Source organism: Cuculus canorus, chromosome 15, assembly GCF_017976375.1.
Source record: "Cuculus canorus isolate bCucCan1 chromosome 15, bCucCan1.pri, whole genome shotgun sequence".
In the NCBI taxonomy this organism is placed as follows: domain Eukaryota; kingdom Metazoa; phylum Chordata; class Aves; order Cuculiformes; family Cuculidae; genus Cuculus; species Cuculus canorus.
The window spans coordinates 286,943-312,737 of NC_071415.1; the positions used below are offsets into that span (position 1 = coordinate 286,943).

At 51.5% G+C, this 25,795-nt stretch overlaps 1 protein-coding gene across 5 annotated transcripts in view; it reads right to left on the reverse strand.

Annotated features, from left to right (window-relative positions):
- RHBDF1 (rhomboid 5 homolog 1) overlaps positions 1-25,795 on the reverse strand; it is a 39,862-nt gene that overhangs the window by 2,377 nt on the left and 11,690 nt on the right. For 3 of the 5 annotated variants that reach the window (XM_054080753.1, XM_054080754.1, XM_054080755.1), the window contains exons 2-16: positions 19,403-19,544; positions 17,116-17,246; positions 14,273-14,377; positions 11,340-11,553; positions 8,479-8,685; positions 7,639-7,761; positions 7,316-7,476; positions 5,147-5,398; positions 4,413-4,524; positions 3,851-3,925; positions 3,199-3,360; positions 2,991-3,091; positions 1,724-1,787; positions 1,204-1,298; positions 163-238 (exon numbers count right to left, since the gene is read on the reverse strand). In XM_054080753.1, the coding sequence (XP_053936728.1) occupies positions 163-238; positions 1,204-1,298; positions 1,724-1,787; positions 2,991-3,091; positions 3,199-3,360; positions 3,851-3,925; positions 4,413-4,524; positions 5,147-5,398; positions 7,316-7,476; positions 7,639-7,761; positions 8,479-8,685; positions 11,340-11,553; positions 14,273-14,377; positions 17,116-17,246; positions 19,403-19,522 (1,998 nt within the window). In that variant the 5' untranslated portion in view covers positions 19,523-19,544. Of the gene's footprint in view, positions 1-162; positions 239-1,203; positions 1,299-1,723; positions 1,788-2,990; positions 3,092-3,198; positions 3,361-3,850; positions 3,926-4,412; positions 4,525-5,146; positions 5,399-7,315; positions 7,477-7,638; positions 7,762-8,478; positions 8,686-11,339; positions 11,554-14,272; positions 14,378-17,115; positions 17,247-19,402; positions 19,545-25,795 lie in introns of those variants that run through there. The other 2 variants (XM_054080751.1, XM_009569001.2) reach the window with 2 other exon arrangements.

A 25,795-nucleotide genomic window follows, 5' to 3' on the forward strand; every position in this document is an offset into this window, starting at 1 on the left:
ATGCCAGCTCTGCCATTAGTCTGGATTAGCAACTTCCCCGAGTCTCAGGGTGGGACAGGACACAGGAGTCCCACCTACACTGTGGCAGTCACCCCTAGATCTTGCCAAGCTGCTGAGCAGGAGGGAGAAGGGCAGCCATACAACCCCCAGCTCCGCAGTTACCTGAGAGCAGAGTGTTGCCTCCTCATGGAAATAGCCTCGCATAAATTCACAATACTCCCGGGAGGTTATCTCGCACCTGGAGGAGACATGAGGAATGCAAATGAGGAACAAGTCATACCTGAAGGCACAACGGACCATGCTGTGCCCTCCCAAGCCACCCATTCCCCTTTGGCTCATCCCAGAACTGCCTACAAGAGCTGATGGCTTCAGCTGCCCCAGACGTGCTGGAGCGTTGTCTCTGCAGCAGCTGCACTGCCACAGCCCTAGCTGAGCCCAGTGCCTCTCCATCCACCCCTCTGGCTTTCCTCCCAACTCGAGCCTGAGGCACTTCCCCAGACTAATGCCCTGCACACAGGGGCTCCGGAAGAAGGGCTAAAGCCGAGCTCTTTGCAGCAGAGAAAGAGCCACCAGAGCCGGAGAAAGCTGTGTCTTGGGCACTTAGGGAGTCCTGTCCTGTTGTTGCTGAGAGTGGAAAGGGGGCCCAGGCCAAGAACACCCTGTCATGACTTTCAGGGACAGAGGAACTTCTCAGGGCAGCACTGATTTTTCTCCCGAGCAGAAAAAGCCAAGTCCAAGCACTGGGTGATGACTCAAGCTTAGAAACAACCCCAGGAAGAACAGCATCCCCCTCCTTAGCAAACCCAGAGCAGGCCATGCCCTGACATCTCCTCCAGCGCTCAGGGACACCAGGCTGGGGCCAGTGTAGCCTGTCAGGACCAAGCTGGCATTCCCAGGAAAAAGTGTAGAACTCCCCAGCAGAATTATTTAACCCCTTGGCATCTGAGTCCCTCCAAACTGCAGGACCAACAGAGCAAGACACCCTGCTGCACCGAAGACTGAGGCCAGCTGTTATTTTCTTCTCGTTCCAGAGCCCTGCTCTGTCTGGGAGACCCACTACAGCTCCCTGTCCACCTCCTCTTCCCAATAGAGGTGCATGTGGGAAGGATAGGTAGGACAAACGGCTGTGCCTACAACCTGAGAAAGGCCCCCTATGTCTAACCCTAAGATCCAGCCCCTCTCCATACAGGTCAAACTCACTACCTTCCTTTGGTCCCAATGCAACAGGGCCGGCCTGTAATCACGCAGTCCATGTGGAGGTGGTTGGTGTAATTCCCAGCACTGTTTTTTGTGCAGATCTGGAAAATGACAACAGGTTGCGGTCAGACAGCCATGACTTTCCCTGCTGCTTAGGTAAGGTCAAAACAGGCCCTTGAGAAGACACCAGTCCCGGGAACATGGACCTCCCAAAGCCTCCCTGACAGCAAGACGGTGACAGACACCCTCACTGACCAAGTGACTGGAGCCACTGTCAACACCTCCTCTCTGCCAAGGGATGAAAACACCACCTAACGTGAGTCAGTCACAATCGCTGTTGCCCCACGGGGCCCCAGGCTTTAGGTGGTGCGCGAGAGCTTTGTCCAGAGGATTTCAAGCCTTGGCTAGACAAAGCCATGGTTGCCCACATCTGGTGTTTGTGACAACGAGCAGGAGACTGCACCAGAGATGCCTTCCACCAACACAGCTGTGCCTGTGCACAACAGGATGCAAGTGTGATGCTCACCGGCCATTTGGTGATATCATCCGGCCACTCATGTGGCTCCGTTGAAGCCGGCTGCTCACACACCCTGCAGCAACAGAAAGCAGACATCAGCCACAGAAATTATTTTCCCCAGCACCAGCAGCAGAGGCAGGATACCCCAGGGAAGCCACCACACTGTCCCTGTCCCTGTCCCAAGGCTGCAGTCCCACAGCTCCCCTCTGTCCCTAGCACGCGTCTGGCGACACGCTACATCAGATCACAGAAACATAGAATAGTTTGGGTTGGAAGGAACCTTACAGATCATCCAGTTTCACTGCCTGCCATGGGCAGGGACACCTCCCACTGGCTCAGGCTGCCCAAGGCCCCATCCAACCTGGCCTTGAACACCTCCAGGGATGGGGCAGCCACAACTTCCCTGGGCAACCGAGGCCAGGGCCTCCCCACTCTCATGGTGAAGAAATTCTTCCTTATGTCTAGCCTAAATCTGCCTCTCTCCAGTTTATCCCCATTGCCCCTTGTCCCATCCCCACAAGCCTTTGTGAACAGCCCCTCTCCAGCTTTCTTGTAGCCCCTTCAGGTACTGGAAGGTCGCTATAAGTTCTCCCTCCAGCCTTCTCTTCTCCAGGCTGAAGAAGCCCAACTCCCTCAGCCTGTCCTCGGATGGGAGGTGCTCCAGCCACTGGATCATCCTTGTAGATGAGCCAAGGCTGTGCTGATCAAAGCTGCAGCCTCCTTCCAGCAAGCAGAAACCATGGCTGCAGCACAAAGGCAGCCATCCAAAAGCACACTGCTGCTCAGCAACTCACTGGCTCCTTTCTGGGAGGACACAACCCCAAAGGTGGCCCTTCAGCTGGTCCCTGCCCCGCATCAGCCCATGGTAGCCAAGGGCAAAGATGTGCTGTGGCACCCAGCGGCTGGCAGGGCTCCGGGGCAGAGCTGTGATGGGAACAGGGCTGCTGTACCCCAAGAAGGGAGCCAACGCGGGCAGCGAGGGACCAGGTGCAGAGAGGGAGAAGGATGGAGAAGGCACCCACAGCTCACAACAAGCCACTGTGCATGAGGGCAGCCAACAACAACGGAGGCTGAGGGCAAGTAGAAATATGATCACGCTCTGCCTCAGCTTCTCCTGCAGCCATGAGAGCAGGTAGGGGCATCACTACCCTTACATCCTTTGGTCTCCAGAGCAGCTGCTGCTCATCCAGCAATCAACTGGTGCAGAGCCCACGCCTCTCCAAGTACTGTGACAGCAGCCCCGGCGTCCCCTGGATGGCAGCTGTGCAGGACCTACCTGGGGTCCTGATGACAGACAGACCCAAACTGCCTCTTGGTTCCTGCCAGCATTGGGGTGCTGGGGTGCTGGGGCCACTTCACCCACACGGCCAGCGTGGACTGCCGGAGAGAGGAGAGGTGTCACCATGAAGCCCAGGGTGGGAGAAGCATCAACAGATGTGGCCTTGAGCCTGTAGGGACAGCACAAAAGGGGCCACTGCACTCACCGAGCACTCCTCCTCCGAGGTCTGCACACAGCCTGACTTGTCGTTCCGTACGCAGCAAGCAGAGTGCTTCTCCTTCTCCCGCTTGGCGCTGATGAAGCTGTGCACTTGCTGGTCCTGCCTCATGCATGGTGAGAACTTGGCTCCCAGGTGGATCAGGGCTTCCTGGCAGAGATGGAAACACCCAGCTCAGCCAAGGGACTGCCAGTGATTGCCTGGGCAAAGCTGGTGGCAGGAACTGTGAGGGGTACCCCTAACAGGTCTCGAGGGACCAGGGACAAGTCCTGCTTGATGAAGCCCAGCACACATCAGACATACCCTCAATATTCGCTTTGAAGACAGCAAGCCCAGAACAAAAGTTCAGGGATTTCCTTGCCCAAGCGCCCAGATAAGCCAGTACTGTGACCGGAAAAGGAAACTTTGGGACGCAGCCTTTCCCAAGAGGAATGGCATCAGGAAAGCTGTTACATACAACTCCTGCATTTTCTCTTGCCCCCAGCTTGTTGGGGCTGGGAGCATCGCTGCACTCTGCCAGAGGTGGCAGAGCCCCATGGATGTCCAACCACCAGCAGCTGCCAGCACCAGGCTCCAAGCAGCAGGGTGGCACAGCTGCAGCACGTCCCCCACCAGCTCACCCACAGTCCCAGCCACTCACTGAGCTGGGGCCAATCCAGAAGTTTTCCTGCTGAACATATTTGACGTTTTCATAAACCCCTCTGTTTCGCAAGACCTATAAGGAGAGAAAGCAAGACCCCCATAAGCTACTTCACAACATGTGGGAAGGCTACAAACAGCTTCAAGATCAGCTCTCAAAGTCAAGACAGGTTAGTTTTGGTCCTGGCAGAAGCAAAATCCTATAACTGTTGCAGAAACTTAACTCAGAGTTTGAAGTATTCCCCTGCCATGAACATTCTTCTGCTCTCCACCAGGAGGGGAACAAGTTGTTTGAAAGGGCTCCTAGCACAGAGACAAGAGCCTGCAAAAAGCCCACCATGCTTCGGCAGACAATCTGATGTCAAGAACAATGTGACTGAGGGAGAGAAGGCGGCGAGGGGGCTCACAGAGATGCTGCAGGCAGCCCTCCAAGTCTCGACACCCGGCTTCCAGCCACCAAGGCCCGCAGGCAAGTGGCCAACATGCTGAAGACTACAACACGAGCCAGCAGCTGAAGGCTGAGACATAATGACACTCTGGGCACGTCAGGGGGATTTACTTACTGAATCAACAGTTTCGTGTTGTGAGAACCCCACAGGGGCAATGCCGTAGATGCACACAGCGAGGATAGTGATGAGTGAATGCACAAAGGTGACCCAGTAAGTGAAGAAAGGCCTGGATGGAGAGAAAGGGAAAAGATGAGTGACAGAAACTCAGGCACATTACATCTACTCACAGAACAGGAGAAAAGCTGCCGTTTCTACCCAGGGGCCTTGGCAGAATCTCAGCTACAGGGCCAGGATCACCTAGGGATGTGTAAGACTGGAGACAATGACCTAAGGTCCTGCTAGCAGGAAGACTCTGTTTACTCCAACTCCCCCACTACACTGGGCAAGCCAGCATTTCCCCAGAAAACATCCATGAGAACATGTAAGCTTGATGCCGAGGTGTGCCATGCACCCGAAATGACTTTAGGGGAACTAGCAGAGACAGGGATACCCGAGTCTTTGGTTTGCCACAAGACAGTGGTGCTGGGGCAGAGATCTGCAGTCCCTCCAGGTAGCAGAGATCCAGATCCAGACACCCAAAGTGAGAGGAGGAGCAGGGTGAGCTTTTAGTATGCAGTGATGCTAATGTGCTGCTGCCTGCAGCAGTTTGCAGTGCTTCAGAGGTACAAACACAGGGGTCTTAGCAGCAGGTTTCACTCAACCACACCAAGGCAGTGACCTGAGTCACCAAGGGGCACTCCCTCACTCGCTAGTTTTGTTGGGAGTCCTTCTATGACTGCAGCGCTCACCTGTGATCATCCATGTCCTCAATCTGCCGCTTGACATAGCTGTCGATGCGCTTGCGGTATGTCCGGTTTGTCAGCTTCCCCACCATTCCCAGGCCATACGGCCTCTTCTCCTTGGCGAAAAGCCTCCTGACAGGGACAGCGATGCGCTGGCCACGCTTCTGTGGGCTGACACTCACCACCTCCTGCCGCAAGCGGACCTTGGGCTGTGCCAGGGCTCCGTCCTTTTGCTTCCTCCAGCCTCGCTCCAGTGGGCTGAAACAAAAATCAAGACAGCAATGGTTTCCTTCTCCCTGGCACAGCAGTGGGAACAGCCCTCCCCTGGTCTGCAGGGGCAGCAGACCTTCTGTCTGTCCCACCACATGCACATCTATTTCTTCCTCCACTTCACTCCTCTGCTCTCTGCTATGAAATGGTAGAAGCGTTAGTTCAGCCCTGCAGTGGAAATCCCCACCCTTGAAGCACTTTACTCTGGGATTGGATTGGAAAGTCAAACCTCCCCATGCCCACCAAATCAGACAGAGGAGAAGAGCAGAAATCCAAGCAGCTTCCCAGACGGAGACAGCGACGCTGTCACATGCTGCCGGCTCTGCCAGTTACCTCTCACAATCTGTCTTCCACTCCTCCTTTTACTCACACTAATGTGTGCGGTTTTTGAGAGAACAACAAAACTGAGTTTCAATAACACAATAAAAAATCCCAAGTGTCACTTCCTAAACGACCCCTCTGCACAAAGGGAACAGCTGTCGGAAGCAGCCTGAGAAACCAGCTAACAAACGTGCTTCTGAAAGACCACCAGAACGTCTTGGAGAGATCATCACAGCTTTGAGGGACAGAAAGGCAAGAGGATGAGGGACAACCAGAACCTCTTTAGCCAAGAACCTTGCTGTAAAACTTCAGCTATTTTCAATATTGCACCTTGCAGAAGATGCACTTTTATCATATAATCATAGAATGGTTTGGGTTGGAAGGGACCTTAAAGCCCACCCAGTTCCACCCCCTGCCATGGGTAGGGACACTTCCCACTAGATCAGGTTGCTCAAAGCCTCAAAGCTGAAAGTCCCAACTAGGTTAACCTTTCTATAGCTTCTCCTTTGGAAAAGCCTTCTCCAACAGAAAGTGCAAATCCCATTGCAGCCTGCTCTTGCCCAAGAGTTCAAGTGGTTTCTGTGTTACGGATGGGTTGTTTCCCAACATTTCCAGTGCTGTGCATATCCGCCTACGCCAAAACACCTGGCCACCTAAAAGGACACCCGACTGATTCTGGTAACAGCTCTCTGAAGTGTGAAATAAATGTATTTTCCTCATTAAATAAAACTATTTAAGGAAGTACAAATGGAGCCAAGAAGACTGAGACTACCTCAAAGGGGTGACAACAAACTCCCACCATTTGCTGCTTCCACTGATGTTCAGACTGAGTCAAGTTCTTGGAAACACTTGAAGGGAAAGCGCTAACACAGCAAGATGGGCCATAAGCAGCAGAACCACAACAAGGACCTCCCTGTCTGCTCCATGTTCACACCCAGCAGGGCTCTCTGCTGGGGTGAGCAGACAGCTAAGTGAGAGCTGACTCGGAAACGACACAGAGCAATTACTCAGTATCAGTTACTCAGGTGGAAAAAATTTAGGCACACAGTACAGTACCACCCACATATTTGTAGGGCTCTCAGCATCAGTGCCACACCTTTCTCTGGTTTCAAGTGAGGAATGTAGCCCAGCTCGATGCTCAGCAATGCTTCACACTGCTCCTTGAAGTGAGACAACATTTCCTGGTGACTGTGGCAAGGGCCTTCTTGTCTTTGCTACCTTCTCCATAGCCAAAGGCTGACCCCCCAGCATCCTCACAGCTGATTTAAAGCGTCTTTTGTTTCCCCAAGGCATGATAAATGCCTCCAAAATGCATCCCATGAGAGCGGAAGTTGCTGGAGAGACTGCAGAGATGGCCCCAATCACCTTTCACATGCACAGGTACCTGCAGCAGAAGCTCTTAAGCTGAGTTTAAAGAAAACCCAGCCCTGCACTGCTCTTTTGAGCTCCGCACCAAGCACCCACAGCACTTGGATCCTGGCTTCCTCCATGCAGGAGCAATGGCTTCGCCCCACCAGCTGCACAGCAAAGGTCTCACTTGGCCACCCCACATTAGGCTTTGGCAGCTTCCAAGCAGATACTTACAGTAACAAGTGGCTTCTTTCGAGCTCATTTTTGTCCAAGGCACCTCCTGTGAGATCTGTCTGATCCAGAGGTTTCACCTCAGCATCTTTGATTGCAGCTTCTGATGGCGACTCAAACACTTCATCCGGATAAGTGGAGAGCTCTTCATGAAGGACTCCTTCCTGGGCAGAGAAACAGAAGTCCCATCAGAAGAAGCTAGCGTCACGTTTGAGACGCCAGCCCCGGCAGAAAGCATCACTGCTCTCTGCAACACACAGTCCTGCCAGACCTAGAGTCTTGCACTGTTTCTGGGGCCAGCACCACGCCAGAGCCCTGCCCCTCACCCGAGCGAAGAAAGAGGTGTCAAGCTCATCTGGAAAATCCACCGTGTCCTCCTCCAGGAAACTCGCTGGGGTGAAACTGCGCCGCTGAGCTCTCCTCAGGGTGCTGTCCTTCACAGAGCGCCCCTGTAGCCAGAGAAAATGGCATTGAGTCAGAAACCTGAACCTCAGGCACATGCAGAGCCACCACCCCAGCCAGCACATGGGGAGCCCAAGCGCTGAGCTGGTTCATGCTTGTGTGTGGAGCACAGGAGAGCTGCTGATGTGGGACACCTTCCCAGGGAGACTCACAGGTGTTACCCCACTTCTCAAACCACAGCGCCCATCGCCCATGTGGGTCAGGCTTGCAACAGACTCTTCTATCACGTATCGTACAATGTCTCTGACCAAAGTGCAGCGCTGGGTGGTACTGGACACAGCAAAAAAGGGCATCGGGCCCAGGAAAGCAGATGTAGGGCAGGATAAAGAGACTTGTCTAGCAAGAGCCTCAGGTACTCCTGCTCTTCCATGACTGCTGACCAGGTGCAGATGGACCACCCAGAGATCCAGGCAGGCTGAACTGGACCTGCTGGAACGCTCTGAGGCTGCTGGCTGTGGGACTCAAAGCCTCCAGGACATAAAGGGAAAGAAAGACCTGTACCAAACCCAAGATATCACCCCTGCTTCTTGCAAATCCTGCCTTCTAGATATGACTGAAACAGAACAGGAGATGGCTCCATTTCCTCCCCTCCACCACTGATTTCACCATCTCCTCTGCTCAGCAGCTCCTTCCCTCCCATCCTTCTCTCAGGACAGAGCCCCATCCCGCTGCTAGACAGGTCCCTGCTCTCCCCCAGACAGTACCTTCACCAGAGCAGCAGCTGCTCGGAAACTCATTTTGGCAACAGACTCCCGTTTCCGCCGTCTTGGGAGGCGATTGAACCCTGAGCGCGAGCTGGTGAAGGAGCAGAGTGATGTGGCGCCTGGTGTGATCGGGGTGTGGGGCATGCTGCAGCCATCGTTGTCATCAGCCATACGGAAAGCTCGGCCGCGGGCCAAGGGGTCTACGATCTGCCGAGAGAAGAAGCCCATCAGTCCATTCACCTCCAAATCCTCAGCCACCAAGCACTCCTCTCTCCAAACGAACATCCCAAGACTTACAACAGTGGCCCAATTCCTGGTACTGACCAAGAACCAGGCTGGACAGACTGACCAACAAGTAATTCTACAACAGCAAGATACAGAGTAAGGGGCTGCATGCTAAGCCCTAGCTGTAAGTCTCAAATCTAAATCCTCAAACCTCCCCCTCCACCCTTTTTTCTTTTTCTCTTCTGTTGGTATTGACTATTTTCACCCAGAACGTTCCTAATCATAGAATCATGGAGTGGTTTGGGTTGGAAGGGAACTTAAAGATCATCTAGTTCCAAACCTCCCACTGGATCAGGGTGCTCCAAGCCCCACTCAACCTGGCCTCGAACACCTCCAGGCATGGGGCAGCCAACTTCTCTGGGCAACCTGGGCCAGGGCCTCCCCACCATCATCATGAAGAATTTCTTCCTAATATCTAGTCTAAATCTTCCCCCTTCCAATTTAAAGCCATTCCCCATCATCCTATCACTCCATGCCCTTGTAAAACGTCCCTCCCCAGCCTTCCTGGAGCCCCTTTCAGTACCATGAGACTGCTCCAAGGTCTCTGTGGAGTCTTCTCCAGGCTGAACAAGCCCAGTTCCCTCAGCCTGTCCTCATATGGGAGGTGCTCCAGCCCTCTGACAATATCCGTGGCCCTCTATACCCACTGCAACAGCTCCATGTCCTTCCTGTGCTGAGGACTCCAGACCTGACTGCAGGGCGACGGTAGGGTCTCAACAAAGCAGAGGAGAGGGGTAGAATCCCCTCCCTCGCCCTGCTGGGCCCACTGCTTTGGATGCAGCCCAGGACACGGTGGCTTTCCTGTCTGCAAGCTGGCTGCAACCATTGCTGGCTCACATTGAGCTTCTCAGCCCCCAGCACCCCAAGTCCTTCTCTTCAGGGCTCCTCTCAATCCATTCGCTTCCCAGTCTGTATTTGCGCTTGTGATTCTCCCCTGATGTTCACAGGAGACTCCAAACCTCCTTCAGCCCTTTCTAAGCTCTTGGTTTCAGTCATCTCCTGTGCAAGCAAGCTCTACGGTTAGAGAATGTGTTGTCTGAACAGGAGCTTGAGAAAGGCCCGAAAACAGCCATGCTCTTTCCCAGCCAGTTTCCTTTCTGCTACTGCATAGCCCAGGATGTCAGCAGTGTCCTGTTGAAGCTCAACTGTATATTTACATCTGTTTCCATTAATGAAGTTAGAACAGCTGGAAAAGGCAGGCAAGCTTCCGGGAGATGCAAGCCCTTCATTGGGACTCTTCAGGCCAAAGCACCCACTTCTTCCAAACATACAAATGAACCTAATGAAAACATTGCCTTCAGCAACAAACCTCGGCCCTGCCCTTACATCACCACAGCTGTGGTTTCCATAAGACTTCTATGCTTTATCCTAACATTTTACGAGCTTTTATTAATCCCGTTGTACACTCAACAGGAAACTTTATGGGATTACACCTACCGATACCACATTTTGGTTTAATGTAGCCCTCACAGAGCCTAACAATACTCCCGAGTCTCCTATGGCCAAAGACTAACTGCAAGACACACCAGCTAGTGAGAAAACAGGGAAGAGCACAAGGTGAAACTTGACTGAAAGAACCACAATGTCCTCCTCTGCTTCAGTGATACAGCCAGTGTGTTTAGTTTTGGGGCCCTCACTACAAGAAGGACATTGAGGTGCTGGAGTGTGTCCAGAAAAGTAAATGGAGCTGGGGAAGGGTCTGGAGCCCTGAGGTTATGAAGCAGCTGAGGGACCTGGGGCTTCTCCTGGAGAAGAGAAGGCTGAGAGGAGACCTCATCGCTCTCTGCAGCTCCCAGAAATGAGCTGAAATGAGAAATGGAGGGAGATGGGTGCTGGGCTCTTCTCCCAAGTGGCCAGTGATGGGACAAGAGGAAATGGCCTCAAGTTGTGTTAGGGGAGGTTTAGACTGAATGTTATGAAAAATTTCATTACTGACAGAGTAGTGAAGCCCTGGCAGAGGCTGCCCAGGACAGTGGGGAGTCACCATCCTTGGAGGTGTTCAAAAAACATGTGGCGGTGACACGGTTTAGAGCGACCTGGCAGTGCTGGGTTTATGGTTGGACTTGACGATCTTAAAGGTCTTTTCCAACCTTTGATTCTATGATTCTGTGATTCTAAAACACCATCAGGTTTCTATGAGGACAGTAGCTGTACTATGGACTACATTCTGCTTGGGACAAGGATCCACTAGGCAAGTGTCCTGAGTGACACCAGGCCTGTTCCTCCTCCTCTACTGGAGTCCAGGACACCAGCCATTCTGAGAACAACAGAATTTTGTCCTTGCAAAATGGCAGCAGAGAGCTGAGAACTCTTGGAAATGCTGCACACATCTAATCACCATCATAGTCTCAACGTGACAAACACAGCTCAGAGGGATCTCAGCCAATGAGACCAGCAGAAAGGCTGCTGAAGGAGGGAGTCTGCCAAACTGTATTGGAAACTTGGGAAGTGTCTGAGCACAAAGCCCAGAGACGTTCAGGCAGAACTTTGCCCACAGATAGGTAACAGCTGCCAACGTGGTACAGACACTGTGCAGGAGGCTCACAGTGGCCTTGACTTTGTCCAGGGTTACTCACCTTTTGCATTCCCAGCTGGCAGGGCCCGACGTAGAGCGGAGGAGGAGTCTCTGTGCTTGTTAGAGAAATATTGTCCTGACTGGGCAAGTCCATTTCCCGGATGACCTGAGGTTTCAGCTTCCCATACCGCAGGCTGCAGTGGCGGAGGCTCTTTCTCTGCCATTTCTGAGTAGCGTCACTATCTTTGCTCACCCCGAACCAGTCCGCTGTGCCTCTGAAAGATGCCAGCAGACAAGTGCAAAGAAGCATTAAGTTTGCTTGGACTATGCACATGGAAAGACAAAACCCCTGGTGGTCACTTCCAGCCCACCCCAGTTCAAAGGCAGGCAGAACACAAGCATCTCGCAGCCTGTCCTCAGCTGGTTTTAGCAACCTGACAGATGCAAGCCAGAATATTCAACCATCAACAGTATTCTGTCTCTTAAGACAGAAGAAAAATGACAGGAGATTCACTGTGTGTGAAGGATGGCGTGTTCCGCCTTCTTCTAAAAAGAAAGAAAAAGAAAAGTAACAGAAATTCAGAAAAGAACTTGGTGAGAGGAGTTCTTTCCTTTTAAAAAAACATCTATTCAAAACACTTACCTTCTGCAGGCCAGCCCTAGGTCCCCCATTGTGGGACTGCACTGTTTCACAGCTCTGTAGCATCACCCAAGAGCCACCAGAATTCACAGTTCTCTCCCAGCCTACCCCCTCACCTCCAGGATCTCTCTAACTTCTCCATCTCATGCTGCAGGATTTCCATCCTCCTCAAAGGTAACATTAAAGGCAAATGCCTGTGGTCCTGATCCCTGCTAAGCACACACACATAGCTCCAAGCTGCTGGTTGCAGAAGTAGGAGCAGAAGGTTGCAGCCACAAGATAAGTTTGCTGGATCAGAAGCAAAATCCCAAGGAAGGCAGAGAGGGATTGGGATAAGTCCGACTAACAATCTCCTTCAAATAGTGCAGGACAACTGCTACCCTAAGCTTACAAAGATGACTGCAGCCCTGCCAAGCCTTTCCCACCACAGTTAATCCCTCCTCAGAGGACGACGAGCTGTGTCAGCCTTGTACTTGTCTGGCCCAGGTACTGAAACCTTAAAGTCCTTCCAAGCCAGACCTGGAATCCTGGCCTCAAGCCCTGGCTCAGGGGCAGCATTTCCAGCTGCTGAGAAGCAAGACCTCCCAGATCACAAAGGGAGCACTAAATTGTACACTGGAGTACAGGTTGGGTTAAATGTAGAATTAGATCACACAGGGAAACCAAGTCAGTGCAGTGGAGCCAGGAAAATAGTCCTGCGTTTTTGCACCAAAGATACCATCAGCAGGGGAAGGTGTCCTGCCGCTATGCAAAAAGATGTGAATTCAAAACCCGCATCCTCTCCAGCTAAAACCTCTCCAGCTAAAACCTCCTGATGCAGACCATGTGCACTGCCCTCAGCCTTCCCTGTCATCCCAGGGATCCAGAACAGACCCTTCAGCAGGCGTGAGGTCATGAGGGACACTGCTAGACCTCATCTGACCTAAATGCCTCCAGCAAGTCCACAGGGGCCAGATCTCAGAGAAGGGTCTGCACACAGGACTCAGGCCTCTGCTCTGCTCCAACGGACCCTATCTCATCAGAGCAATCTTTGTCCCCTGGCCCACCAAACCCAAATCAAGCCTATAGTGCAGAGGTAATCTGGCCGTGCAGACGCACAACAGGCACCACGAAACAGCCTTACAACTCGGGGCTTCCCAGAGACTGCCATAACCAATATTTTAACAGCAAGGTGGCCTTGGGTGACAAGCCCATACATGGGGCCACTCCTCAAAGGCAGCAGACAGATTTGTTTGTGCACGTAACAACCTGCTGATGAAAGGCTCGTTGTGCCAATAGCAGCCTCAGAGCCCTCTGACACTGTGCTCCCCGCTAGCCTGGGAGGCTCTGCTTTACGTCATGAATCCACTCCTGAACTGCCAGAGACCACTGCTTGTCCAGAGTGAGTGTAAAGAGCTGTCCTACTCTCTGATGATACTCAAGATAGTCCAGGAGAGCTGGCTATCAAGTTTAGGGTACCTGGAACACCCTGCGAAGATTCTGGACGTCTCATCCAGCTAGGGAGCTCCATCATGTCCCACAGACTCCCTGGAGCACTGTAACAAGTAATGAATCAGCAGTCGGCTCTTGCTCTTGCAGCCCTGGAAGTCTAAGACCAAATGCAAGTGTTTGCCAAAGGTAGACACAGTGTCTGAGCGATATCTGGCCAAGGGTCAGGGAAAACAGGATGGGAACGGACTCCTGGACATTAGGTCCAGTCCTTGCCACACACAGTCACTGAGATCGTGTCTCAGGGTGGTGGTCAATGGGCAATTGTGCCCTGAACTCCTGGAGTGGTGCATCTCCCTGGTGCTGTGCAAACAATGACCTTCACCTCAAAAAGAACAGTCACATTTGGATTAGAAAAAGCCACAAAGTCAACAGGGAAATAGTGGATTCCATTCACCAGCTTCTGAGCTCCATCTGGACCAATCTGACTATCATCTGTTCGGAGCTGCTTCCTCTCCTACCCCTTCTGTCCCAAGGAGGCTTTGGGGCCAGCATACGCGTACACCACATGTTGCATGGACGCCAGCAAAGGCAGGCTGCACTGTGGCTGCCTGGGGAGACATTCCAGCTCCAGTGAGCACCAGGAGATTGACAACTTGTTAGGAAAGGCAGGAGAGAGTGAGGCTGGCGGGTGGACAGCTTGTTAGTCCATGCTACTTACTGAGAGCTGCCTAAGTATTTAGTAGGAGTGATTGTTGGTTTTTGTTAAACGCACGCGTGAACTTTTTCACTCCCACCTGTTCGTAGGCCTCCTGGCCATCCCTGGGGAAGCAACATGGTCCCAGCAACAGCCAGAATCTGTGCAGCTCACAACAGCCCTTGCACACGCATGCAGGTGTGAGTTTCACACTCAGTGCTACCAGTACCTGAAAAACGATCGGGGCAGGGACTGCCGCTTTCTCAGGGAACTCCTGCCCACCTGGTGCCCAGGAGCGGGCAGGGTCTGACTCCTTTGAAATCGTACTTGTCTGCTGCAAAGAAAAGAGAGCTGAAGGAAAGCAGCCTGCAGGGCTGTGGAGGGGAGCTGTTGACTTGCATCCAGCACCTCCTCATCTCCTTCCTTAGCTCCATCGGCCGCAGTTGTGTCACACTGCACAGGACAGCAGCCTTCAGCTGACAGCATGACCTATGAGAAACATCAAACTCAAGCCACACAACACCACTGTTGAACACAGGAGGCTGCTGAATACTTTTGGCGCATCTGAACCTCAGAGGTAGGTATCCCATTGCTCTTGAAGACACCAGCGTTGCTGCAATCTGCCTGCACCCACCCAGACCTCTGTGATCTGCCTTCTTATGCCCAGACACTTGGCTACAGGTCCCACTGGCTGGCTTTGGACATCAGAGTGTGAAACCACAGAGCTGTCAGCAGGGCAAGATATGTTCTGCTTAGATACAGGTGTCTGATGCCGGTGGCAGTGCCCTGGGCCCACTCTGGTTGACCCTGGCAGGATCCTGCCTGGTGCACAAGTCTATCTGTGCCACATCTCCTGCCTTGCATGGACATCTTAGACACCCCTGGAGACTGGAAGGCGTGGTAGATTCATACTTTGGCACCTGACTCACTTCCACGCCATGTTCTGGACAACACAGGCTTGACCTTAGGCTCACACTTGATCCGCATCCTCCAAGACCCAGGGAACAGGATGGTGTAGAGTCCCGCTGCCAGGACTAGGGGCTGTGCTAAGCAGAAAACCCAGCAATCAGCCTCCCTGGACTCACAAAACAAATCCCCAAGACACCTTTATGGATGCATGGTCTGCGATTCTCCACTGCATTCCTAGCTCTGCGAAACAGAGCACAGCTTTTTAGGCCTTTCCTTGGTACTCTCCAGTCCCTGTCTTTGTTTCTGATCCACTTATTTCATGCTTTTATTGCTAGTGTTGTGTCATGCGCGCACCTCTTTTAGCTCTGCCCCTCAGAAAGTCTTTCTGCTGCTGCACCTGCTCTCCTACCCACATCCCACAGCACTTTGCAGAAACCACCTGCACACTGCGAGTCCTTCAGGAGGAAGAGGCTTTACCACTCCCCATGCAGCACAAAGCCTGTGTGAGATAACTCAGCACTGCAAAATAGCATTGAACCCCACACATAATCTGAGCAGGAGACGCCCAGGACTTCCAAACTATTTGTGCACCTCTGGGCCACTTCCTGTGGGACTGTGCGTACTCCCAGGGGACAAAATGATTACATGAACCACTAGGAACAGGCAGGGACACTGCCACCAGCCTGGGCCCCAGCACTGTCGTTACCACATGGGCAGGTAAGCAGAAAACACGTCATGGGCTCTTGTCAGCGACACAGACACATGCCTGTCCACCACCCCAGAGCCAGGCAGGGCACTAGCATCCCCCTCAGCGTGTGGGAGCTTCATCACCACAGCCCAGCCCTCCTACCTTGCTCACTCTACCTCTGTGCGCCTTGTGTTTCTTACAGTGTGGTAGCACTGGGGCCAAATTTGTTTCCCCAGCACCGAAGTGGTTGGCAGTTCCCCAGCCTCTCCACCCTACGCACAAGCTGCATGCTGTGAGCACCTCCGGAGAAGAAGAGTACCCTTGCCCTTGGACACAACACTTCTTGTCAGGGCCTCCTCCCAGGATATCCCCTCATCCTTGACATGTTCCTGCCTTGTTGTCCTGGCAAGGAGCAGGACAAGAGTGGGGAGGTGAGGGAAGAGGCCATCTAGGTGTGCAAGGACAGCCTCAGGCAGACCCACAGCCCTGAAAAAGAGCAGACACTGCTTCATGGCTGAGCCCTCCCAACCTCACAAGAAGTAGGATGACAGAGAGCTGCTGCAGGAGAAGTCCACCACCAAGGCAGCTGGGGAACGTCTGAGGCAAAGGAAAACAGTGTGTGGGAGGACAGTCTCTTCCATAGCCGAGAAGCTGCTACTTTGTGAGTGGGCGATGCCTGGCTGGCTGGAAGTAGCTCTGACTCGTGGGGCTCCAGAGATGCTCCTGGGTTCCAGAAAGGTCTGACACACTGCCAGCGATACAAGCCAGGCATCCCAGGAGAGCAACTGGGAGAGCCACTCCCTTTGGACAAACTGGGATAAGCCTTTGCCACGGGGAGGGAAGGAGCACCAAGCTGTGGGGCCACGTCTCGGAGACCCCCTAGGTCGTGGGGATGGATAATAACCCCCTGTGCAGGCATGGGGGACAGGACCGGAGTGCCCCCCCATCACCCCCAACAGCCAGCTCAAGGATCTGAGAGGAGGCAAACTGCTGAGAGCTCTGGACTGCTCAGGATGGGCTTCTGGCTCCTCCAGCAACTACATGTGCTGGAGGAGATACCACGCCAAAGCAAGCCCAGCGCACCACACCATGGTCTCAGCTAAAAATCAGGGCCTGAGGCATCCTGTTACCTAGAAGCAGCCAGCTCCATGGAGCATGCAGGCAGACAAAATTTGTGTCTAAGGGGCAAGAACCATTCATTGTCATGATCACCACAATCTTATTCCTAAGACTTGTCTCCTCACTTACTGAAGACGGGCTATATAGCATATATAACGGGTCTATGGGCTATAGACTGGGGACACATCTGCACCCACTCTCTGCCCCAGCCTCATGGCAGACAACAAGGGAGACAAGCTAATCCGGCTGTGGCAGGATTCCATTAAAGTGCCAGGCAATGGGATAAGCAGAGAACCATAAATTCACAAATAAAGGCAGAATCCACTAAAGCAGGGTCCGTGAACTCAGTGTCTCACCTCTTGATGGTCTGGGTGATTGAGGTCTGTCGTTGTAGCACCGGTCTCCTCACTTCATTGGGCAGGGAGGGCACGTGGCTGTTGTCAGCAGGCATGCTCACACTTCGCAGAAAGGCCTGACGTCTTGTTGGCTGTAAAGAAAAGCGGGAGGGGAGTCAGTGCTCTCAGAGCGATGCTCTACAAGGCCAGCCAGGGTGGCAAACATTTAGTCAGCAATTCAACAGCCTCCCAACCACAAGCTGGGTGCATGCTGTTGGGCAGCAAAACCAAGGACTGTATTCGCATTAACCAGGAATGCTCTGCAGAACAGAACTATCAGCATCAAGGAGGCCGGATCTGCGTGCTGCACTGAGTCTCAGTTCACACTGCCTCCAGCCTGGCCCATGGACTGATATGCATGTAGGAGGGCTGTATTACAGGAGCTCCAGCAACATATTCCCCTGGCTTCTCTCTAGCCAGAAGGAAGACAGGTCACACGCTCTCACACTGCTGCACAAGGTGAAGAGAAGCACAGTAAGGAAGATTTGCTTCATAATTGACTCTGGACCTGCGCTAAAGGCCTGCAAGAGCTGTCGTGGGTCTGTGCTACAGCTGCTGCCTGGCATGTGTTAAGCAAGCTGGGAAAGGCACATCGGCTCTGTTCATAACCTAATTGTCTGAACACACTCAGGTCTGAATGCTCCTGGTATGTCTTGGTTGAATGTCTGCTACCGAACAGGACACAACTTACCAGACTGTTCTCAATCCATACAGCTCCCTTTCCAGGGCTCCTTTGGATTAATTTTTCATCAGCTTGGCAGAGACACCATCCCCATTTGTGAAAAACAGACTGACCAGACTGTCCCTCCACCAAATAAAGCTCCGACTGACTGTTTCTCTGGTCAGACACTGTCTCTGCCTCAAGGCTACTTGTGACTCCAGCCATCTAGCCCAGAGAGCTAACAACTCCCACTAATCTCACTGGTTTTTATACGTTTTATGTGAGAACAACCCATAGATACTCAGGCTATGAGCCAAAGGAGGCCCTTATGCACTCTCATCCTGACAGTCTGTGCTGTGCACACTGGACCCGCAGAGAACATCACCTCTGTCAGCCCTGACCATAAGTACAGAGTGTCCTTGCAGAAGGTGCCTAGCTGAATTTAGAGATTTCAGGGAAGAGAACATCCATCAAAGCCTTAAATAAGTGATTCAGAAGATTTCAACTTGTACTGTTAAACTCCTGCATTCCACTTCTAATCCCTGCAGACTGAACCCCTATCACTTTCCTTCCAAAGGAAGACAAGGACCAAGATATATCTGCCAGAAGCTGTCACATAACTGAAGTGCATTTTAGTCCCTGGATCAAGGAATAGCAAAGAGGCCAGTTCTTGCTATTCAAAGCACAACATAAGCTCCCCCTTAAGACAAGCCTGCCCTCAGCTCCCCTCCAGGGAAGCTGTGCAACCTTGCATTTTTCTGAAGGTTAAACCATTCTTCCATGTAAGCCACTGAACCCAGGCACCACATTCCGCCCATGGAGATGGGCAGCCAGAACCCTCCAGGTCTGTGTTTGGTGCCAGTAATCTCTGTTTCAGCAATAAGGTCACCTAAGCAGCAAGCAATCATCCTCCCCATCCCATCACCCTCCCCAGGTCTCACCTGAGAGGTTTTGTCACCCTGTAGTAGAAATTCTTCCTATTCCTAGCACAAATACAGATATTTTTGCTCTCACTTTGCATGGTTCCTATTAACCTATCACACCATTTCCACTTCACCACTCTTCAATGCCACTTACTTCTCTTCCCATATGATTCTCTTACATTCCTCGTGCTGGTAACAGCTTTGCATTGCCAGTAACTGTTCTTTTCTCTGCTGTTACTGACAAGAGCCTGTCATCATCTTGGCTGTTCATGAGTCAGATTCATTCCCTGCTCATTCCAGCGCTTCCAGGCCCTCATGCTTCTCTAGAAGCTCTTCACTCCTCCAGACCCCTCAAGAAACACTTGTTTGACTACTTCACTCCCACATCCCTCAGCCGGGACACTTTTCACAATTTCCACATCCCAACAGTCGAGCCCACAGATCAGAGCACATCAGTAACCCGCCCTCATCCCTCCCACATCCCTGCAAAGGGGAGTTAATTAATGATCATAAATCTACCTAACGTCTTTCCCCCTTCTTGCATGGCCAGGACTGCAGGAGACCATGGGCACGGGCACAGGCACACTCTCAGCACATCAGGACTCTGTGCGCCCCCTCCACAAAACCCCCCCAAGACCCTTTCTCCTGCCTCTGCTTTCTGTACCTGCACAGGCTGGGGCTCTTCTGGCACAGACATGGGTGCCGGCACCGGGATGTCCAGTTTTAACCATGGTGGCTTCTTCCGCTGTAAACTGCTCGTGCTGTCGTGTCGCACCTCTGACATTGTCCCACGTTTGTCCTCAGGCCTAGGAGAGGGGAGAAATCAGTCAGGAGGGTGCCAGGCTCATCACCGACATGATATATGTTGGCAGGGCTGAGCAGAGCGCGCTTCTCCAGGTTGTGACCAATGGGACCCACGCTCCGCACTGGACAACTACCCAAGCTCCTCATGAGGGTTCAGGCATCACAGCTTGCGTCTGTGCTGGTCAACCAGGACCAGATGCTGGAGGATACAGTGCATTTTTAAGGCCCACCAGACCTCAAGCCAGGTGCCAGAGACCGCAGTCACAAGTTTGAGTCTCCTCCCATTAAGACTTTTGCTGAGACTACTGTGAGATGCAGATTCCTTAAGAACCAGTCATGAATTAAATCTTAATGATATTTGGATGCAGTCCAACCAGCTAAGTCACTGCAGTATCAAAAGCCACTGACCTTCCTCTGAAAACAGTTTGTGAGTCACACAGGCGCCCTTCCTACCCAAAGCCAAGCACCACACTTCCCTCTTTAACTACTATTTAGCAATTAGCAAGAGGTCATTTCTCACTGCTGGTTCTCCTCTCTTTCACATGTAGTCATTTTCTAGAAACATGACATCGTCCACAGAGTGATACAAGTACAGCATGGACATAGCAAACTGGCATTAATCCTGAACTAAGAGTGGGTTTCATACATAAATAATAATGATATGGTATTTAAATAAAAACCGCTGTGGCACAGAAACACCAAAGCAACCAGAGTGACTCACTGTCATCTTGCCCATTCTACTACACTGCAACTTTCTCCTCCCATTTAGGCTGCACACAGTGGGACAGGGACCACGCAACTCTTTCAGGCTGGCAGAGCACCTACTTCACTGTGCATGCTCAGAGAGCCAACTAGGAAAATGAGTTCATTGGAGGGGGAATCGGCTTAGAGACCTCTAAAGGTACCCTCCAATCTAAGCTATTCTACAAGCCCACATTCCTTCCTCTCCTAGCACACAGGTGCAATCACAAGCTAGCAGAGGGAAGCCTGCACAGAATGTCACAAAAGAACCAATTCCCACCCAGCCCCCTCCTTGCGTTGTCCAAGGCCGCAGACCCTATAGCAGCCAAAACCCGGAGTCCCAGCCTCTTCCCCTCCCCATGGTGGACAAATAGAACAAGCATGCAGCTAACTTTGCAGTCACACACCGGGAACAGGAGAAAACTCTGTCTGTATTAAAACTCAGTGTTCTTACAGCATTAACACCATCGCTTTAATTTGAATGCACAATAAATCCAAGACGCGAGACAGGAATTCTTCCTCCAGAGTGGCCAAGCTCTAGGACAGGGCCAGAGGCTGTAGGACCTCCATCACTGGAGACAGTGAGCACTCAATGAAAGGAGACCCAGAGCAGCCTGGTTTAGCCCTGCCTCGCACAGTGGCTGAGACAGGCAATGTATGAAGGTCCCTCCCAACCTAAATTAGGAACTGGTTCTCTGAAACCTGCACTGCCTTTTGTGACATTTCCACCAAATTCCCGCAGCAGCCAGTATTTTCACTGCAGCTGCTCAGGAAAGGGAGCCACACAAACGGCAAAGCTTACCACTGCGAAAGACACACAGCAGCAGGGGGAAACAGGTCAACAAAAGGGAGTGGGGGATGACCTGAATTGGGTTAGGAGAAGAGAATCTCATCTAAAAGGAGCTGAAGACCAGCTGCTAGCTTAGTCCCACGACCTGGGCTGGCTGCCAGAAGCGCCACGCTCAGCTGAGCCGGAACGGGAGAAAGGGAGGACTCAGCTGTAGGTGGATGAAGGTTGGGTTTCAGCAAATACCACAGGCCCCCAAAAGTCTGGGAATTCACCATCTAGCCTGTACAGACATGCCCTTTGTACATGCACCATGGTCCTGTGTGCACAGACAGAATGCTGCACATTAGAGGGACACAATTCCTTACTTCCCTCCACCCCTAGCCGCAGGGATGACTAAATGCATCTGTTCTAACTTCCTATAAGACAAGAATAGCAAGAGTATCAGGGGGATTCCAGCCTGCTCTTGGTAGGGGTAAATCTGCTATGAGTGAGTTTTCAATCTTGCATACAAGAATGATGAGGTCAAAAAGCAAAGCAGATTTCTCACATCTGAAAAACTCACATGGTGTAATGCAGAGCTCCAGCGTTTATGTCATCAGGGTCACAAACATCAGGTCTTTCTGAGATGCTCTATAGCAGATCAGCCAAGAGGGACAGAGCCATTTGCTCTGGTGTGACCAAAGACCACCCATTTCATAGAATCATCGAACTATAGAATCATTAAGATTGGAAAAGACCTCTAAGTTCATGCAGTCCAATCATTATCAGCCCAAACCCACCACATCTGTTAAACCATGTCCCAAAGTGCCAAAGTCACACTTTAACATCTTCAGGGATGGAGACTCCATCACTGCCCTGGGCAGCTTCTGCCAATGCTTCACCACTCTGTTAGTAAAGAAATTCTCCCTAATATCCAGGGTACACCTCCCCTGTTGCAACTCAAGGCCAGAAGAGACCAGCACTTGCCTCGCTCCAATCTTCTTTCTGGGAGCTGCAGAGAACAACAAGGTCTCTCCTCAGCCTTCTCTTCTCCAGGCTAAACAGCCCCAGGTCCCTCAGATACTCCCAAGAACCCCTGTTCTCCAAACCCTTCTCCAGCTCTGCTCTCCTTCTCTGGACATGCTCCAGCCCCTCAATGTCTGTCTTGGAGTGAGGGGCCCAAAACTGAACCCAGGATTCAAGGTGTGGCCTCACCAGTGCTGACTACAGGGGGACAATCCCTGCCCTGCTGGCCACATCATTTCTGATACATCTCTGATTTCACACATGCCCCTCACAGCACAACTCAAGAGCCACATTTCCATGCCTTCAAGGGCAAATTCTGAGCCTCTGAACAGGCAGCTCTTCATTTCCCAGCACCTCTTCAACATGTAGACATCCCCCAACTTCCGTCCTGCCCACCTACAGAGCTGCCTCTGTGAGCAGCGCTGTGGGCGTAGAGCACACCAACACGTGCAAGACCTGCAGCTTCATCAAACAGCGAAGCCAGGCCAGGCCAACAGGAAATGAACCGTTCCCACACTGCCCAAGAGCTGCTGCAACAGCACTGTGCTCCGCAAAAGACCTGATTAAACCTGTCTTCAGTCCCCCTTCCGCAATTGCCACAGACAGGGATGTCCACATACCCAGCACACTAGCTCCAAGGCCACCCATGCCTATGAGATCATGGGGATCTCCAGCAGCGTGCACACACACCACAAGCAGAGAAGAGCGCTGAGTACACACACGCATAAGACCAAGCCCATGGCTTTACTGTCATCCCCAAAGCTGTCTCAACTTTATATTTCAAGCAAGAAAAAGACTTCAAGATGAGATTCACGTGGCTGACTGAGGCAACAGACTGCTTTCTCCCAAACTTTGGCAGTTAAAGTTTTTTACAGCCTTCCTGAGAAGGCTTGGGACCCTATTTCAACATTTTCCTTTGCCAGATGGATTTGACCCTCCACATCCCACCCTCCTTTGAGGGCACAGCAATAAGAAATCAGGATCTTCAAATGCAGACAATGCACAAATGCTAGAGAAAAACATAGGGTGCAGCGTTACAGAAAGCCGTATCTTGCCTCAGAATGATGTTAAACAGTAAGTAAAATGAGCATTTGCCATCAAAATACACATTCTCTTCTCCCCTGTTCTTGGAAACACAGCAAAGCACAAAAAGGTGTATATAATAATTGGGTAAGCGCACGCAGTACTTGAAAACCAGGTGACTGCAAACAAAATACTTAACTCAGGAGCAAATTCTCCCAGCAGTCCGACCCTCTTTACTTACTAAAACACCCATTCCCCAACACAAGAGTGCAGTGAAGGCAGAGCTGTTCAGCACTCCCAACTACATGTGTGCCTTTAGTGCGCAAGAGCAAACCTTACAAACACAAAACCTGTAACACTTGCCCTTGCAGGGCTCGATTCTCTGCACGCTGTGGATATACGACCCCAGCACAGACCAGCCGATGGACTCGGAGACAGGGTGCAACAGAGATTGGGATCTCGGCATGAAGGGCAGCTCTCCAGGAGGCTAGTGGGGAGGGTGAATGTGGATCCAGTCGTACACATAGATACAGAGCTCTGTACACAGACATACAGCTGGATGGGTGAGTATGGTCTTCACAAGGCAGGTAACACTGCTTATCACACCCAGTCCTCACTCAAAGTGCTGCTGTCACTGATCTCTGTCTCAGCATTGCATCAGAAATGCCTTCCAAGTTTCACACTGACCCCTGGATTAGTTTTAGTGCCTAGCATTCCAGGATGCGGTGTCTATGTATTTGTTTTGGACAATGGGCTTTGTTTCAAAATGGACTGCACTGACACATATTTCATTTGAATGGCCACATATCCTCAATCCCAGTTTCTCAGAACTGTCCCAACAAGTGTTTTCAGGTCACTGACAGTAGCAGGGTAGGAACATGCACAGTACAGTCATGCAAGATCGAGCCAAGTGTTCCTCTAAAGCTGATATCTCATTTCCAATAGCAGATGCCAGGCAATGGATACAGAGCACAGGATCACTCAACAGTCCTATCTCCCAGGACAGAGTCATGGCATGTGCTATGAATAACTCCAGGGCTTCTTGTGCCAGAGACATCTTTGCCAGAGATGGTTCTCAGCACCCATCTCCATATCTGCCGAAGAATTTGTTTGCAGAATTCATCCAACCCATTTTTGAATCCAAGCAAATGTTTAGCATTCATAACTCCAAGTGACAAAGAGTTCCACACCTGAAGCGCGCTGCGTGACATGCCATCTTCTTCAGGAGGTAAGGCATCTTCTTCCCTTTAAACCTGCTGTTTCTTGGGTTCACTTGAGGAACCTTAGTTCCTAGGCTGGAAGAGCGAACAGCTTTTCCCTGTCCCCCTTCTCCATGCCAACCCTGGCTCTACAGATCACTTTCACGCCCTTCCTACCACCTTCTCTTCCCATAAACACAGCAGAAACCATATCCAGCTGCCAGTCCTTGGAAAGGAGCTGTTCCAGACCTCTCACCTGTGCTTGTGGTTTGCAGCATCTCCCAAAGTCCATAAAATGCTCCACCAACCTAGACATCAGGTAAATATCTTTATCTTTGGGAGGTGGAAATGTTCATGTTTTGAAGCTTTTGTGAACTGTCACTGGAGCTTTTGTGGGCCATCAGGATAGCAATTCCAACAAGTGGCATCACAAGGGAAGTCTCCACTATTACCAAACGAAAGAGCCACTGGTGACGCAAGCAAAGAGAACATCTGAAGAGACTGGGAAGAGGTAGAAGAGCCTAATATCTGCCTGAGTTTCACCTCCCTGTGGTGACACAGTCACAGCCCTGGTGCCACCACTGGCACTGCTCAGTCAGTTCAGAAGCTGTTCCCTCAGCATCACAACACTGGGGAATCCAAAACCACAAACTATTCTCCAGCACACACGCTGAATGCACAGCATTTGGAAATCTAGCTTCTTCTAACTGATCAGCTATATGTACAACCGTGGTAGCAGCCCAAACAGGATTAATAAACTCCATTTCAATTCAAATAAACAAACATAACTTGTACATTGCAGAAACTCTGGGAAAGTCATCTTCAAAAAGCTCCAAGCCAAAGCAAGGTCGCAGTACCAGAATGAAAGCTAAATCCACCATGCAGCGTGTGGATCAGGCTAGGAAAGAGGGAGGGCGCATTAAATTCCAAAGTTGGCACATGATCAAGAAAAGCTGCTTAGTGAAATCCACCGACCCAAAACAGAGAAGGAAAAGCCTTGTACAGTAGCCTGAGCATGCTCTAAAACTGACAGACATCTCACATACACCCAGAGATCTGCACAGTCATTTTAAAGACAGACCAACCTTCCATTTAAACACAGCTGAAGCTACTCCCATGCTGATTTTTTTTCCTTCTGAAGCTACTCCCATGCTGATTTTTTTTTCCTTCTAAAGTTTCTATTTTACCAGCACTCCCACTTAAAATAAAGCTGTTTTGGTTTTTTGTCAAAAAAACATTCTAAATGAGAAAACCAAACCAAACCCCCAAATTCATTCAACCCTACCACACAAACACAAATAGAACCAGAGAGTGGTTTGGGTCGGAAGACACCTTAAAGCCCATCATGTTCCAACCCCCCTCCCATGGGCAGCGACACCTCCCACTGAATCCAGTTGCATCAAAGCCCCGTCCAACCTGGGCTTGAACACCTCCAGAGCAGCCACCACTGCTCTGGGCAACCTGGGCCAGGGCCTCCCCACCCTCACAGGAAAAT